The following is a 14558-nucleotide window of genomic DNA, read 5'->3' on the forward strand; positions in this document are numbered from 1 at the left end:
GGCTCTGATCTTGTAGTTTGGAGCTGTGGGTTGAGGAGATTATATGCTCCCTCAGTGCCAGGCTTTTACTGGAAGCATTAAAGTAGTTTCGAGTGGGGTTTCCAAGCTTTGGTATTCCTGAGCCACATAAATACACACCATGGAGCCGTGGGACGGTTTGTAAAAGTTTGTCCACATTCCCATTAACATGCATGCATGTGAATTTTCTGATATTAAGAGATCGTGTGTTCTGATTTAGGATTTATCCACCAGTGAGACAACACCACTAAAACAACCCTTTTCAAACTTCCAGGCACACAAAATTTACAAGACAAACCAGCAAGTTAGTCTGAGTATAATATTTAGTTGCTGTGCTTTGAAGGCTGGATTGACCGTGACTGGGGCTACGTGTGACCATAGTGGCTTTAGGGTGTGTACTGTATGCATTATATGGTGCTTTCAGAATGCTTCCCGGTCAAGATTGGGTTGATCTTGGGATGTAAATAAATTTATATAATGATGAAGCTATACATATAATCAAGCATTCCCAGGCAAGTCCTATGTGTCAGCCTTGGCTCAGTGATAGCACTCTCCTGAGTCAGAAAGTTGTGGGTTCAAGTCCCACTCCAGAGACTTAAACCCATAACCTGGGATGACCATTTAATGCAGTACTGAGGGAGTGCTGCAATGTTGGAGGTGCTGCATTACGGATAAAATGCTGAACCAAGGTCCTGTCTCGCCTCTCGGGTGGATGTAAAAGATGGTATTATTTGAAGAAAAGCAGGTGAGTTCTCTCCGTGTTCTAGTCATTATGTATCTCTCAATCAACATCACTTTAAAAACAACGATTACCTGGTCATTATCCCATTGCTGTTTGTGGGACCTTGATGTATGCAAATTGGCTGTTGAGTTTCGCTACATTACAACAGTGACAACACTCCAAAAGTATTTAATTGGCTGTAAAGTGCTTTGCGATGCCCTGAGGTGCTTTGCTATATAAATGCAAATTCTTTTTATTGATGCAGGACTATGTGGTCTACAGTAAATAAAAAATGCTGGAAATACTCAGCAGGTCAGGCAGCATCTGTGGAGAGAGAAACAGAGTTAACGTTTCAGGTCGATGACCTTTTGTCAGAACTGGGAAAAGTTAGAGATGTAACAGATTTTAAGCAAGTGCAGGGGCCCAGCATTTTCTGTTTTTATTTCAGATTTCCAGCATCTGCTGTATTTTGCCTTTGTACGTGGTCTGCGGCTCTGATCTTGTAGTTCGAGCTGTTGACTGGGGAAACTGCTTGTTCCCTGTAGCATTCACTCAGTGCCAGGCTTTTAATGGAAACATTACAGTAGTTTAGAGCAGGGTGTCCAAACATTTTTGTTTTCGTGGGGCATGTAGATGCATACCAAGGCTGGTATTTGCTAATGATAGTATTGCACAATTAGCATAACTTGTCATTTTGTGAGCCTCACGTATGCTAAAAATGGGAAGAAGTTATAAATGGGGAAGATTATAATCTGTAAAAGACGCCGTATAATTACTGTAATTAATATTGCAGTATTTATTGCACTTCACAGCAGATTAATAGGATTATTGATTATTCCTTTTCATTGGCTGCCCTGCTGTGTTGGAGGGATATAATACACTTTAGCCCGCAAACTGAAAACCACAAAATTATGAGTAAACCAGCAGGCTCTATTACACTACAAAAACTTTGTGACTCAGTGTTAACCCCCAAATGGCAAAAAAAAGAAAAAATTGTAGGTCCATATTACAAAATAGGATCCTATATAGTGAGCTGGAAGTGTGCTAGTAGAAGCAAATTGGGCAGGGAAAAGATTATAAGGGCCCGCTTGAGCATAACTTCAATGTTATATCATTGTCGATAGTTGGGGAGAAAATGAACAGATCACATGAGCTGATGAGCAGTGATACATGGTTGTGTCAGGCACTTCAAGTACCAGTGTATGGATCTTCTGAAAGAGAAACATGAACAACAGTGACTTGTCACCCCCATTAGGTTCTGGAAACTTGCATGATTGTCAGTTGTGGCTCAGTTGGTAGCATTATTGCCTCAGGTTCTGGGTTCAAGTCCCACTCAAGAGACTTGAGCACAAAAATCTAGGCTGACACTCCAGTACAGTACGGAGGGAGTGCAGCACTGTCAGAGGTGCTGTGTTTCGGATGAGACGTTAAACTGAGGCCCCGTTTGTCCTCTCAGGTGGATGTAAAAGATCATATGGCCCTATTTTGAAGACGAGCAGGGGACTTATCCTTGGTGTCCTGGCCAATATTTATCCCTCAATGAACATCACTAAAACAGATTACCTGGTCATTATCATATTGCTGTTTGTGGGAGTTTGCTGTGTGCAAATTGGCTGCTGCGTTTCCTACATTACAACAGTGACTACACTTCAAAAAGTACTTAATTGGCTGTGAAGTGCTTTGGGACGTCCTGAGGTCGTGAAAGGTGCTATATAAAAGCAAGTCTTTCTTTTGCATTTGTCTCTCATGTTTGATATACTAGTCATCAATATACCCAAGACTCACTATTTTTCCAACAATAATTGTCATCTTTGAGTACAAAGGAAGAAGATGAAGATTAGATATGATTTATAGGTGCACTAGAAACCTAGAGGCAGCAAAATTCGGCTCCATAGTGCCACACCTCTGGTGTGGGCTACGCCGGATGCCATCTTGGGTAGGGCATTAGAGCGGGCGCAGGCAATGTGTGGCTTAAGTATGTAGAGTAGGCAGATAGAGACGTCAATCAGCGTGTATCACTGATTTGACACCAGTGCTGCTATTTTGGAGCTCAATGCTCCAGCTAATGCTCTCTCTTAAGCTCGCACAGCTGAACATGCGTTCAGTGGCAGGAAGGACCCCCCACTCGCGCTATTTAAAGGGGTCATCACCTTCTTACAGGTTAGTTGCTGGTTGATTTCTACTAGCTGTTGCTGAGTTTGTAGAAGTGTTTGGTGGTTTGTACAGTTATTTAAAGTTGCTAAAATCTACAGGGAGTGGTGTGGCAGGTGCTGAAGGACTTTGTCCTGACTTCAAGGATTCTGCACAGACCACTTGCTCTAAGACATGGGTGCAGTAGTAGACATTCCACTTGGCCTACAGCATGTCGGGGAGAATGAGCAGAATTCATTCGTAGGACAAGCTGCAGGAAGAGGGAGGAGGAGGGCGAGAAGTGCTCTCAGCAGGAGGCCATATCCGCCCAGGGTGTTCAGGGAGCAATACTCCTACCTGAACCTCAGCGAGGAACAACGTGTCAGACTGACGTCTATGCTTCATCAAGGATGTCCTCACTGAAATCTGCCACCTGCTGCAGCCACAACTGCAACCTCAGAGCAGGGTAAGGACCGCATTGCCAGTGGTTGTGAAGGTCACAATGGCCATGAACTTTTATGCGTCTGGCTCCTTCCAGGCTGAAGCAGGAGATATTTGTGACATCTCCCAGTTTGGAGGAGATGTGTCATGAAGATTATGTCAATCAGTGGGTTCCATTCTAATGGAAAGGAAAAGCAAAACTGTACTGAACCAGTTTCTGCAAAGCAATGGCTAAGCCAAATGATATGTTGCAGGTTGGGTTTTCGTCACTCCACTGAGTTCTTGATCTCACTTGTGTGGCTGTGGTGAGATGCCACTTGGAGTCCCACTACCTCCTCATGGGGAGGGAGAAAAAACTCTTGGTGTGTAGCTAAAGGTGGCAATGTGGTGCCAGGGCTACCTGAGACCATTATGGGAGGTGTACGATTCTAGGGGTGCTACAGACGATCTCCCTAGAGATCGAGGGAGAAGAGGAACTCAAGGGTAAGACACGTTCTTGTCTGAAATCAGCTAACTCAGTACAGATCAGAGATTGAACCCTGGATATTCCTGGTCTGTGGAGTTGATTTCCAATAAACTAAGGAAAGGGTCAACAAGTGGAGATCTTGGTGTGTTGCACATTTTCATCTCAATGTAGCCAATAATTCTTGGCTACAATTTAATTTTCCATAAACAATTTATCCAAGAAACCTTTTTGTGAACATTCATTTAATTTTAAATGACATGGCTCCAGTCATACAAACCATGATTGTGACTCATTTGTTTTAAATAATTTTTTAATGATCTTGACAGAATTCTTTTTCAATAGCAGTTGATAAATTGTGAACATTATTAAACACCATATTAATTCAATTTAGACCCATTTTCTTTTTCCAAAACACATGAAGTTGTTCATTAACGTCAGTCTTGTAACATTTGTTTCCATTTAGTTGTCAGAAAAGCACTTGGAGAAAGATTTAATCTTATGCATGTTTGTGATGTTTTCCACAACTTCTATTGACTTCCTATCTTTTTTGATTCAACTGCTTGTTGCTTGAAGACCTACCTTGCAGGACTCTAGACCTTCTTGGCATTAATTAATCTACTCCCACCCCCCCCCCCACCTTTGTGGGGCAAAGATTAATGCTGGGGTACAGTTCCCCACCCAAATGGCCATTCTTCATATGCGATCCAATGCTGAGTATTGGTAGGCTATTTAACAATGGTGGGCATCACTGCAAACCCCAACCTGGACTCCTGCGATGTCCACATACATGCAAATTAATGCATAAAGTTTCCTTTCCTGACAGCTAATTGTACAGGAAACTTTGGTTTATCCGGAGGTTAACTGTCCGGAATGCTTGAGCCACCGGCAAAAATCGGGAGCCATTTCGTTAGGTTTTTTTTCTTTTCGTTGCTTTTTTTTCACCAGTCAGGCTCTGCAAGGTCTCGCTGAAGCTGTTGCTAAGCTACAGAGACGCTTGCAAGGTACGGCCGACTGTTTAGAAACTGTTGCTAAGCAACAGGTTTTGTTGCCAGATACGGAGCTCAAAATCTCCGTATGTTTCAACATTAGCGCTGGTTTGTCCGGCAGTTTTGATGGGACGGCAACAGCTCGGTCCCGTCGGTGCCGGATAGCACAAAGTTTCCTGTATCAACTTCACCGTTACATTGGTGAACCCGAGACCTTCCTGGTCTGTATGCGGCTCTGTACTCTAGTGCTTTTTCCACTGTGCCACAGGGGGGTGACGGGGGGAATCGTGGTCGAAGAGGGGGAGGCCATCTCCCAAACATAAGCCAACTTTCAGTAGGTTCCATCTTTTTAGATATGAACTAATTTTTGTAGATCCAAAACATTATGTGAAAGGTAACATATATGACTGGAATCTGACCAATTATTATCTGGGGAAAATAATAGTGGAAGTGAGACATTTCAGCAGAGTAGAGAAATTGGATAGTAAACCAACTTGGGCTGCTTTTCCATGTCTCCTAACAGTTGGCAGGAGCATAAAGGGGCCTGAGAGAAGGTTGCCTGCCTCTCCATTCTGATTGCTGAATGGAGTGTGGTGTGTGGAAGGAATAACTTGAACTCTTTTATCACAGTGCCAATCATGTATTAAGTTCAAGGGATAATATTGTTCCACTTCTGGTGTTGAACTGGACTGCTTGCTTGTTAATCCCTCCACCAATGCCACTAAAACAGATTAGCTGTTCATTTAATTCATGGCTGTTTGAAACATTGCTGTGCACAAATTGGCTGCTGCCTTTCCCCACACTACAACAGGGACTACACCTTTAAAGGTGCTTCATTGGCTGTAAAGCACTTTGGGATATCCTGAGGTTGTGAAAGGTGCAAGATAACTGCAGTTCCTTTTCTTTCTCCTGCGTTCCCCCAAAATTTCTAAAATGTAAGTTGGACATTATAAAAGTTAGAAAGCTACTTTTTTCCACTTCCATATCTTAATGATGTGGAAGCAACAATTATTGGTTTCATTTTAGCTTTTCAATGAATTTTCATCACCAACAAAGCAGAACTTGAGCCATGATTCCACTCACTTCTGATGAAAGATCATCGACCTGAAATGTTAACTCTGTTTCTCTCTCCACAGATGCTGCCTGATCTGCTGAGTATTTCTAGCATTTTCTGTTTTTTATTTCAGATTTCCAACATCTGCAGTATTTTGCTGTTGTATTCCACTCACTGTCTGGTTTAGACTTGGTAAATGGTAATTTTATGTGAAAAGTTTGAATCTAATTATATTTTTTCCATTTTGTTTTTTCTGAAACAGCTTGAAGTGACCGATGACCTGGATGAGCGCAGACTTATTCGTTCCACTATATGTGAACTGAGGAGGAAAGAACTAAAAGGAATGGAGGAAGCACTCTCTTCCAAACGCTTTCGTTCTGAAAGGACAAATGAACGCCTCGAAAACAAAGAGAATCGTCTGCGGTAAGGGTATATGCAGTACGGCAATGAGTTTAAATACCCATGGTTTAAATGAACACCGATTTATTGGGCAAGTAAATGTATGCTAGTACTTGCTGCATAGGGAAACTTCCTACCTGGACTTTCTGGTACAAAATATGTATATCTCAACAATATAGTTCCCTGATAGCTCAGCTGGGAAACTTACTCCCTAATGTGGAGCTGGGCCATATAGATAAGCAATCTCCCAGGTTTGAACACTGATTCTATGCTGAGTTATTGTTATCTCAGCTGGGGCATTAGTGGAAGCATCACATTTTGTCTGCACGCCTCTAGATTAGGGAGACGGAAAACCAGTCTGCGATCACTGCTGAAAAGTGCGCCTGTGTGGTTGTGTGAGGACAAAATTGGACTCGAATGTGATGCCTCGTCAAACCACCTACCCATAGACAATGTGGGCTTATGCATGAAGAATGGTCACCCAGATGAGTTACTGGAGAGCAACAAGCTGAAAAGAATTGCTGCTGCTCATAACACCTTGTTGGAGGGGATTTTTAACCTGTGGGTTACCAACAATAATGAGAAATGTATTTCAAAATCAAGATGGCTAGAATAAAGAAATGCAGAGATGCCAAGGGATCCTTGATTCATTTCGTTATAAAATTTAAATTCATGTTTGAGACCAACTAGAAACATACAAACCCTGGCTAACTCAGCACCACACAACAGTGGTAACACAGATTTTTCAACATGTTAAAAAGAAATTAGAGAGGAATAAAAACTGTGCCAAGGTTTTAAGAGTGACCAGCTGAGCTCGGGTTAAATTTCCTTATAAATTCCAAAGAAATCTTGCTGCAGTTTGAGTTAGTACAAGGGTTCGTAAGACCTTACAAACAGTTGTAATTTTAAAAACAAATCTCATCTTGCTGCTTTCTGATATCTTACTTAAGTGCACATTCTTCATGGATAAATCCAGAGAGTCTGTTTCAGTGGGAGACAGATTGGTATATTTGAGAGGAGACAAAATGACCCTTTAACTTGCACCTTTGTGAAGCAGATAACAAATGTTAACTTTGCCGTCTTTTGCAAACTCTTATACAGTGGTCCAGGTTGTTAAAAGTGGGCAAAATTGTAATCCTTGTTTTTTAAATCCGTCTGCTTGTTCAAATCTGAAATCTTGGCAAAGATAGACCAGTCACTTCTCAAGTACTACAAAAACAGAGTTTGCCAGAGAACTTAAAAGTGACAGAAATTACAAACATCTGTGCTCTAGAAAAGATATACTATACAATCAATGCATGAACTCTTGCACCGACTTGAGAAGCACTCCAACATTTTTCTGGAATTTGTAAGCAGGATATTTAACTTGGGGCTAGGCTGGTTAGAGCTGGTCACTTTTGGGAACTGAAAAACAATGGGGTTTAGCTCACTAACATTTAGGCCTAGAAATTCGGTGGTGCCCCGTTTGGGGCGCCAGTCTCGCCTGGGCGCCGGAAGTACCACCCCGGAAGGAGCCGCGAGCGCCAGCGAGAAATTCAGTTTCAGCAGCCCAAACGGAAGCGGGGAGCTGCTCGAGGCGCCCCGCATCCCTCTTGGGGCGCTGCAACTGAAAATCGCAGCGCAACGTGCCGCAGCGCCACACGCTGCGGCACGGCGCGCTGCAGTACTGCAGGCCTTCCTCCCCTTCTTAAAGGGGAGGGGCCTGCTGCAGCGCGATCCGAGATCGCGAGTGCCGGCAAAAGAGCCCAGCACCGAGGAGAAGTGCCAGGCTCTTGGGACACAGCCGGCACAACGCGGTGTGGGGGGGCACTCAGAAGGCCGGGGACGGCAGCGCGGAGAGGTGCTGGCAGGCGGCCAGCAATAAAAATGGCCGCCCGCACCTCTCCTTTAAATAGCGCCTCTACCACCGCAGGTAGGCCCCCCTGAACCGGTCGCAGATTGCGACCAGCGTTACAGCGGGGGGCACTACCAAATATCGCGATCGGGGCGGTAGCGGGGCGCTGCGCACACCGATGACGTCATCGGTGGCGGCGCAGCGCAACAGGCTAACGCCGCCATTAGTGCCCCGCTAAATTTCGCGGGAGGCGTGGCCAGTGGCGCTAAACCCACTAAGTGCCCTCGTTGGGCGCTAACTGGTGGCGCAGCCCACCGAATTTCTAGGCCAAAGTATTTTAAAAGGGTGGGAAATGGGCCATAGCAGAAATAGGGGAGAAATTTGACTTCCTCCTGAAATATACATGAAGTTGGCAGTTGTGGCCACTCCGCCTACTTGTGCTAACATGAAGCCCGAATCAAATTGATTTGGTCACATTTGCATAGGATGTTGTTTGTGACCTTGACCATGATTATGTTGGCAAGCATGGGACTAAGGAGTAGAAGCTGTGGGGTTAGGAGCTGAATGTGAGTGTGTTGAGGGAGCAGGTGGTGTGCTTCATGGACAAGATCCGTTTAGTGAGTGCTGGAGGGCAGTTGCGGGGGGGAACTCGAGTAAAGGAAGGATGGGGGTCAAGGAAGAGGAGGAGCAAGAGGAAACAGATGCAGCATAACAAATGACCTTGATTTTGGACATAGAAGTCCATGACTTCATGGCCGGTCAGACGAGACTGCTAGTTGAAGAGTTATTCCTGTTCTCTTAAGATGCTCTTAGTTATATGAGGATTTGGCAGGAGAAAGTGTAGAAAGAGCTTGGCATGGCTGAGCCATATTTGATGAACCATCAGGTTAGTTGTCTGCCAAGTGCATTTGATCTTATTACTTCAGGCCATGGCGGTACTGTGGGAGATCTAATAGGAATGAGTCTAAAAGGAGGAGGTGAGACAGTTTTGCAGGAAATTGATAGAGGTATCATTGGTGGAAGTTCAGTCAAGAGAGGTTTGCATGCTAGAGAGCACATGAGGGAGTTGGGGTGGAGTTTTTCCAAGAGGTTGAAAGTAATTAGTGGAGTGTTTGGGGGCAGATGGAGGGATATGTCGAAGGAGTGATATCAGGAAGTGATGAAGAAAGCTCTGTTTATGATCGAGATTGAGGTCTTAAGGCCACCTGAGATGGCAAGGTTGGGGGTAGACGTGAAGCTGATAGCGGTTGAGGGGGAAAGGAAGTTGTTAAGGTGGAGGAGGGTGAGTTAAGGTAAAAGTTGAAATAACCATAAAGTGCTGTAAAAATGTAGAAGTACTAAATTTATTCCGATTCTTTCATTTAATTATATGTAAAAATGCAGTAATGACTTTAACCACAATGTCTCTTGGCTAAAAGCAGATTGTGCAGTGTACCCTGTTTCCCAACATGCATCAGTAGCATTTAGTAACCCAAGCTACTAGAATATTTTTCTTCAGCTTCTAATAGTTTGTGCCCTGTTGATTTTCAAAATTATTTGATGAAAAACTAGAGGATAGATTTTTAAAAACTTTATTCAGGTGAAGTTTATTAAAATGTTGTGTGAATATGGAAGAGAGTGAGTGGAAAAAAGACAGTGTATTGATCACATACCTGTTGTATCTTGTTTTGTATTCTATAAACTTCAAAAACATATCAAGCTGAGAGGCAATTATCAGCCTGATGTCCTAATTTGAATTCTTTCTTTAAAAAGACACACGAGTAGAATTTTGAAGCAGACAGAAAGCCTTTAATCACATAATTATCACTTGTGTTTTATTGATAATAATTAGATTGTTTACTTTTTGTAACTAACAGCTGTCAGCCAGAATCAATGGGGATGATTTTCATTCAGAAGTCGGGAAGGAGGCGGGACTACAACTTTTGGGGTTGTAGTCCCGCCTCCATCGAGATGCGGCCAATCCACGCGATTTTAACTTGATTGACATTGTTGAGCCCACCCAGCGGACTCAGCAGGCCAATTAAAGGCCACCCGGCAACAGGTGACGTTACAGACTGAAATTTCATCTGTCAAGACGTTTTGACAGATGAAATATCAGTGCTTCACAGCTGTTTGAAGCTGTCAAACACTGACAGTCTTACTTCTAACCTGAGTCCTTCTACACAGACTCTGTTAGAAATCTCACTGGCACTGAAAGCTGCAGGCTGTCACTTTTGACAGATCGCAGCCATTCTGCTTTCTGTGCCAGTTAGATGATGGACTCCCGAAACCTAGAGGAAGGAAGGCTAAAAAGGTAAGTACAGGTAATTTAAACTTCTTTACACACTTTACACACATCAAACACACTTACCTTTGCACTCATGCACCCATCACTCACCTGAACACCGACATCTCGACCCATCCAAGTCCTTCAACCCGATGGCCCGACTCCTCTAACTTGGCGTGGTTTGGAGCCGTCGGGAATCCCACACTTCAAGCTTTAAAATAGGGATTAGGCTAAAAACTGCCTGTTAACTATCTGTTAACAGGCAGTTAATTGTCACTAATCCATTCCCGCCTTGGGTAGGCGGGTCCCAGTGCGGGGCGGGTACCTGCCTCCTTTGAAACTTACATGGAGGCGGGTTTTGGGCGGGAGTGGTGTCGGGACCCCCGAATTCGGGACTTTAACCCCCGCACGCCTCCAAACCCAACTCCACGGTTCAATGAAAATCGACCCCAATGTCTTTCTACATCCTAATTTGAGTTCTTTTAGAACAAATGAGTTGAATATTGAAAACAGTTTTTTGTTGCAGTTCAAAACTAGAATATTTACATTTTCTTAGAGAGAGCTAAAGAAATACACAAATACAAGTCCAGGAACCAATGTTGACAAAGATCCCTTAAGTCATAAACCTGTGCTGCTCCACATGGGACTCCCTTCTCCCTCACTCAGTGTTGTTGAGCCCAGTTTCCACCCCATCCTCACTACTGACAACTAAAAATTTGCTAGTGATCCAACCCCCCCCCCCCACCCCTGCAATTCCACTCCCAGTTCTGCCAAACCTCAGGTTTGCCTTCAACACCACTGTAGTGCAGTCAAACTCCAGTACCACCGCAGTTCTGCCAAAATCCAGGGCCATTCCTTGGTTCTACCAAGGCTAGGACTGACCCATTGCTATCAAATTGCAGGACTGCCCCCAACTATAGGCAAACCCTGCTCCCTTTTCCCATAACGGCCAAACACCAGATATCTACTTCCAGCCATTTTGCATGCCATCTTGCTGTGTACTCTCAGCTTCAAAAATAGTAAGGGAGATAAATTATTTACATGGGTAAAGGGATATGTAATTATAGTTTGCATGTTTCCCCTGCTAGCTCTCTGCGTTTTGGCCTGCCCTGGCCACTGTCTTAGGCTTTCTTCAGCCTTAATAGCCATTCAAAAGTTTGGCCCACTCACTGGTCTATTTTGACTTTTGGGTAGTGGATCGGGCTGATCAGCCGCCCATTCTGGCGAAGAAAAGGCCCCCTCAATTTTGAGGCCCTGATCTCACTTAAATCTGGCAGGCGAGCTGCTAAATGCCAAATAAGTGTGCTGGCGCAGCTCATTGGATTGAGGCCTCAAAATCGGGCTGGGGCGGCTGCCAGCAAAGGAAGTTGCGGGGGGATCACGATCACGGAGGGGGGCAGCAGCAACTCCGATTATTTTTGTGGGCCCTGGAGAAACACTTCTGCCCTTCCAGGGTCCGCAAAAATACTTTGACACTTATCTTTGGTGGGCTTCTCTAGTTCCATCACCCGTGGAACTGATTGGAGCGTGCACTGCGCAGTTTCTGACCAATTCCGACCTAAAATGGCAATTATGACTTAAACAGGACCCCAATTTCCATATTAAACGGGGCCTGTCGCCTGAAACAGGCGGTCGCTTTGGACACAACGGTAGATGCCTTTCAAAATTGGGCCAGCTACATCACTGGTGTTAATAGGACAGTAAGGCTCCCCACCCCATTTTAAGGCCATTACCACCCTGTTAACGCCTGGTGAAGGCAGTCAAAATCGACCCCACACACTAGCATCTCACCCTACTCTTAACAACCCTGGCCTCCATCTCCCATGCCTTCTACTTTACTTCGCCTAACCAGCAATTTAAATTCCCAACCCTGCCTTCTCACTCCTGACTGTTACACTTATCACCATACCGACAGTTTGAAATTTCAAACTAAGTTCTTTAATTCTCTCATCGAGGTAAAATTTCTATTTAAACTACTCAAACCTCTTTTTCCCTTCTGAGGAGACGTGGGTTAAAAAGAAACTAAGCAATAGGTTCTGGACAGAAACGGAGAGGAGAGATAGAAAAAATTGCACAAAGACATATCAGCAGATAGAGAGCAACAACAACTTGCATTTATATAGCGCCTTTAATGTAATAAAATGTCCCAAAACGATTCACAGAAGCATTAGCAAACAAAATTTGACATCGAGCCACATAAGGAGTTATTAGGATAGTTTAGTCAAAGACATAAGTTTTAAAGGTCCTCTTAAAGGGGGAATAGAGAAGTTTAGGAGGGAATTCCAGAGCTTCGGGCCTAGGCAGCTGAAGGTACTGCCACCAATGGTGGGGCGATTAAAATTGGAGATGTGCAAGAGGCCAGCATTGAAGGAACGCAGCGATCTCGGAGGGTTGTAGGGCTGGAGGAGGTTACAGAGATAGGGAGGGGCGAGGCGATGGAGGGATTTGAAAACAAGGATGAGAATTTTAAAATTGAGGCGCTGCTGTACTTAGAGCCAATGTAGGTCAGGGAGCACAGGTGAACGGGACTTGGTGCGAGTTAGGACACGGGCAGCAGAGTTTTGGATAAGCTCGAGTTTATGGAGGGTGGAGGATGGGAGGCCGGACAGGAGAGGGTTGGAATAGTCAAGTCTAGGGGTAACAAAGGCATGGAAGAGGGTTTCAGCAACAGATGAGCTGAGGCAGGGGCAGAGTCGGGCGATGTTATGAAGGAGGAAGTATGCGGTCTTGGTAAAGGTGCGGATATTGTGGTTGGAAGCTCATCTCTGGGTCAAATACGACACCAAGCTTTGGATGATGTTGTCGAGGGGCAGCATGTAGATGAGAAATAGGCGAGGGCCAAGGATACATCCTTGGGGGACTCCAGAGGTAACAGATGCAGGACTGGGAAGAGAAGCCATTGCAGGAGATTCTCTGGCTATGACTGGATAGATAAGAATGGAACCAGGCAAGTGCAGTCCCACCCAGCTGGACAATGGAGAATATGCATTGGAGGAGGATAGTGTGATCAACTGTGTCAAAGGCTGCAGACAGGTCGAGAACGACCAGGAGGGATTGTGTACCATGGCCACAGTCGCATAGGATGTCATTTGTGACATTGAGAAGGGCCGTTTCAGTACTGTGGCAGGAGCAAAGAGAGGGAATAATATCAGACATATTCAACTGCCAGAGAGACAAAAGATAGGCTAAGATATCAGAGGAGAAACAAATGAGCAGAAGAGATCACAAAGAGAGGAAGAGAGTGCTGTAGGAGACAGATCAGCACAAAGTGACATCAGGGAGAAGAGACACAAACCAATATTGAACAAGTCGAGGAATCATGCCAAGGTTGGGGGATGGGGACATGGACCACAGATCGGGAAGTAGAGAAAAATGTCTGAGGCAAAGTAAGACATCAGAGGATAGTACATGGACCTTGTACATACAAAGTGGGACATATACAAAGGCACATAAAACTCCCGATGAGCAATGCTCTAGGAAATCTACTAGTAATATATTTAGGGAGAAAAATTTGGTTGCTTTGCGTCTCCCTAAGAGGGCGCTAATGGGGCGCAAAACAACTAGCGCCTGGGCGCGTCGCCGCCAATGCCTCCCGTGAAATTCAGCGGGAGGTTAGCGGCGGCGGTAACTGTTCGCACCCCGTGGTGCTGCGCTGCCGGCGATGACATCATCGCTGTGCGCAGCATCCCGAACGCGATCTTCAGTAGCGCCCCCTGACTTTCCAAGGCGAGGTGCCAGGCGGCCATTTTTGTTGCTGGCTGCCTGCCAGCACCTGCCTCCGCTGCCGTCCCCGGCCTCCTGACCCTCCCCGCGGAGTGCCGACTGCGCTCCATGAGCCCGGCACTTCTCTTGAGTGTCGGGCTCTTATGCCGGCACTCCGATCCCCAGTGGCCCAGCTGAGCCCCGGGACGCGCTGCGCAAGGCCCCTCCCCTTTAAGAAGGGGAGGAAGGCCTACAATACCGTGGCGCGATGTGCCGAAGCGCCGCGATATTCCCTCGCAGCGCCCCAAGAGGGAGGCGGGGCGCTACCACTCAAATTCAGTCGCGGGGGTGCTAATTTTTCCGGGGCACTAAAAGTAGCGCCCCGGCGAAGTTAGCGCCCCAAAGGGGGCGCGACTCAATTTTTCCCCCTAAAAGTCTACATATTACATGCACTTCCTATAAGCATCACATATTCGCACATCCCTTGATTTACTGAAATGTGCTGGAGATCTGCTAACGTGTACATACATTGACCCAAGCG

At 45.3% G+C, this 14558-nt stretch overlaps 1 protein-coding gene across 9 annotated transcripts in view; it reads left to right on the forward strand.

The window, feature by feature from the left end:
• The window catches only part of smtnb (smoothelin b), a 382571-nt gene that overhangs the window by 94401 nt on the left and 273612 nt on the right, over positions 1–14558 (forward strand). For all 9 annotated transcript variants that reach the window (XM_085961407.1, XM_085961413.1, XM_085961405.1 and 6 more), the window contains exon 2: positions 6079–6239. In XM_085961407.1, the coding sequence (XP_085817533.1) occupies positions 6079–6239 (161 nt within the window). The remainder of the gene's footprint in view (positions 1–6078; positions 6240–14558) is intronic.

The sequence above is a fragment of the Somniosus microcephalus genome, chromosome 19 (assembly GCF_052327205.1).
Source record: "Somniosus microcephalus isolate GS21.2 chromosome 19, FLI_Smic_1.0, whole genome shotgun sequence".
Taxonomy (NCBI): Eukaryota; Metazoa; Chordata; class Chondrichthyes; order Squaliformes; family Somniosidae; genus Somniosus; species Somniosus microcephalus.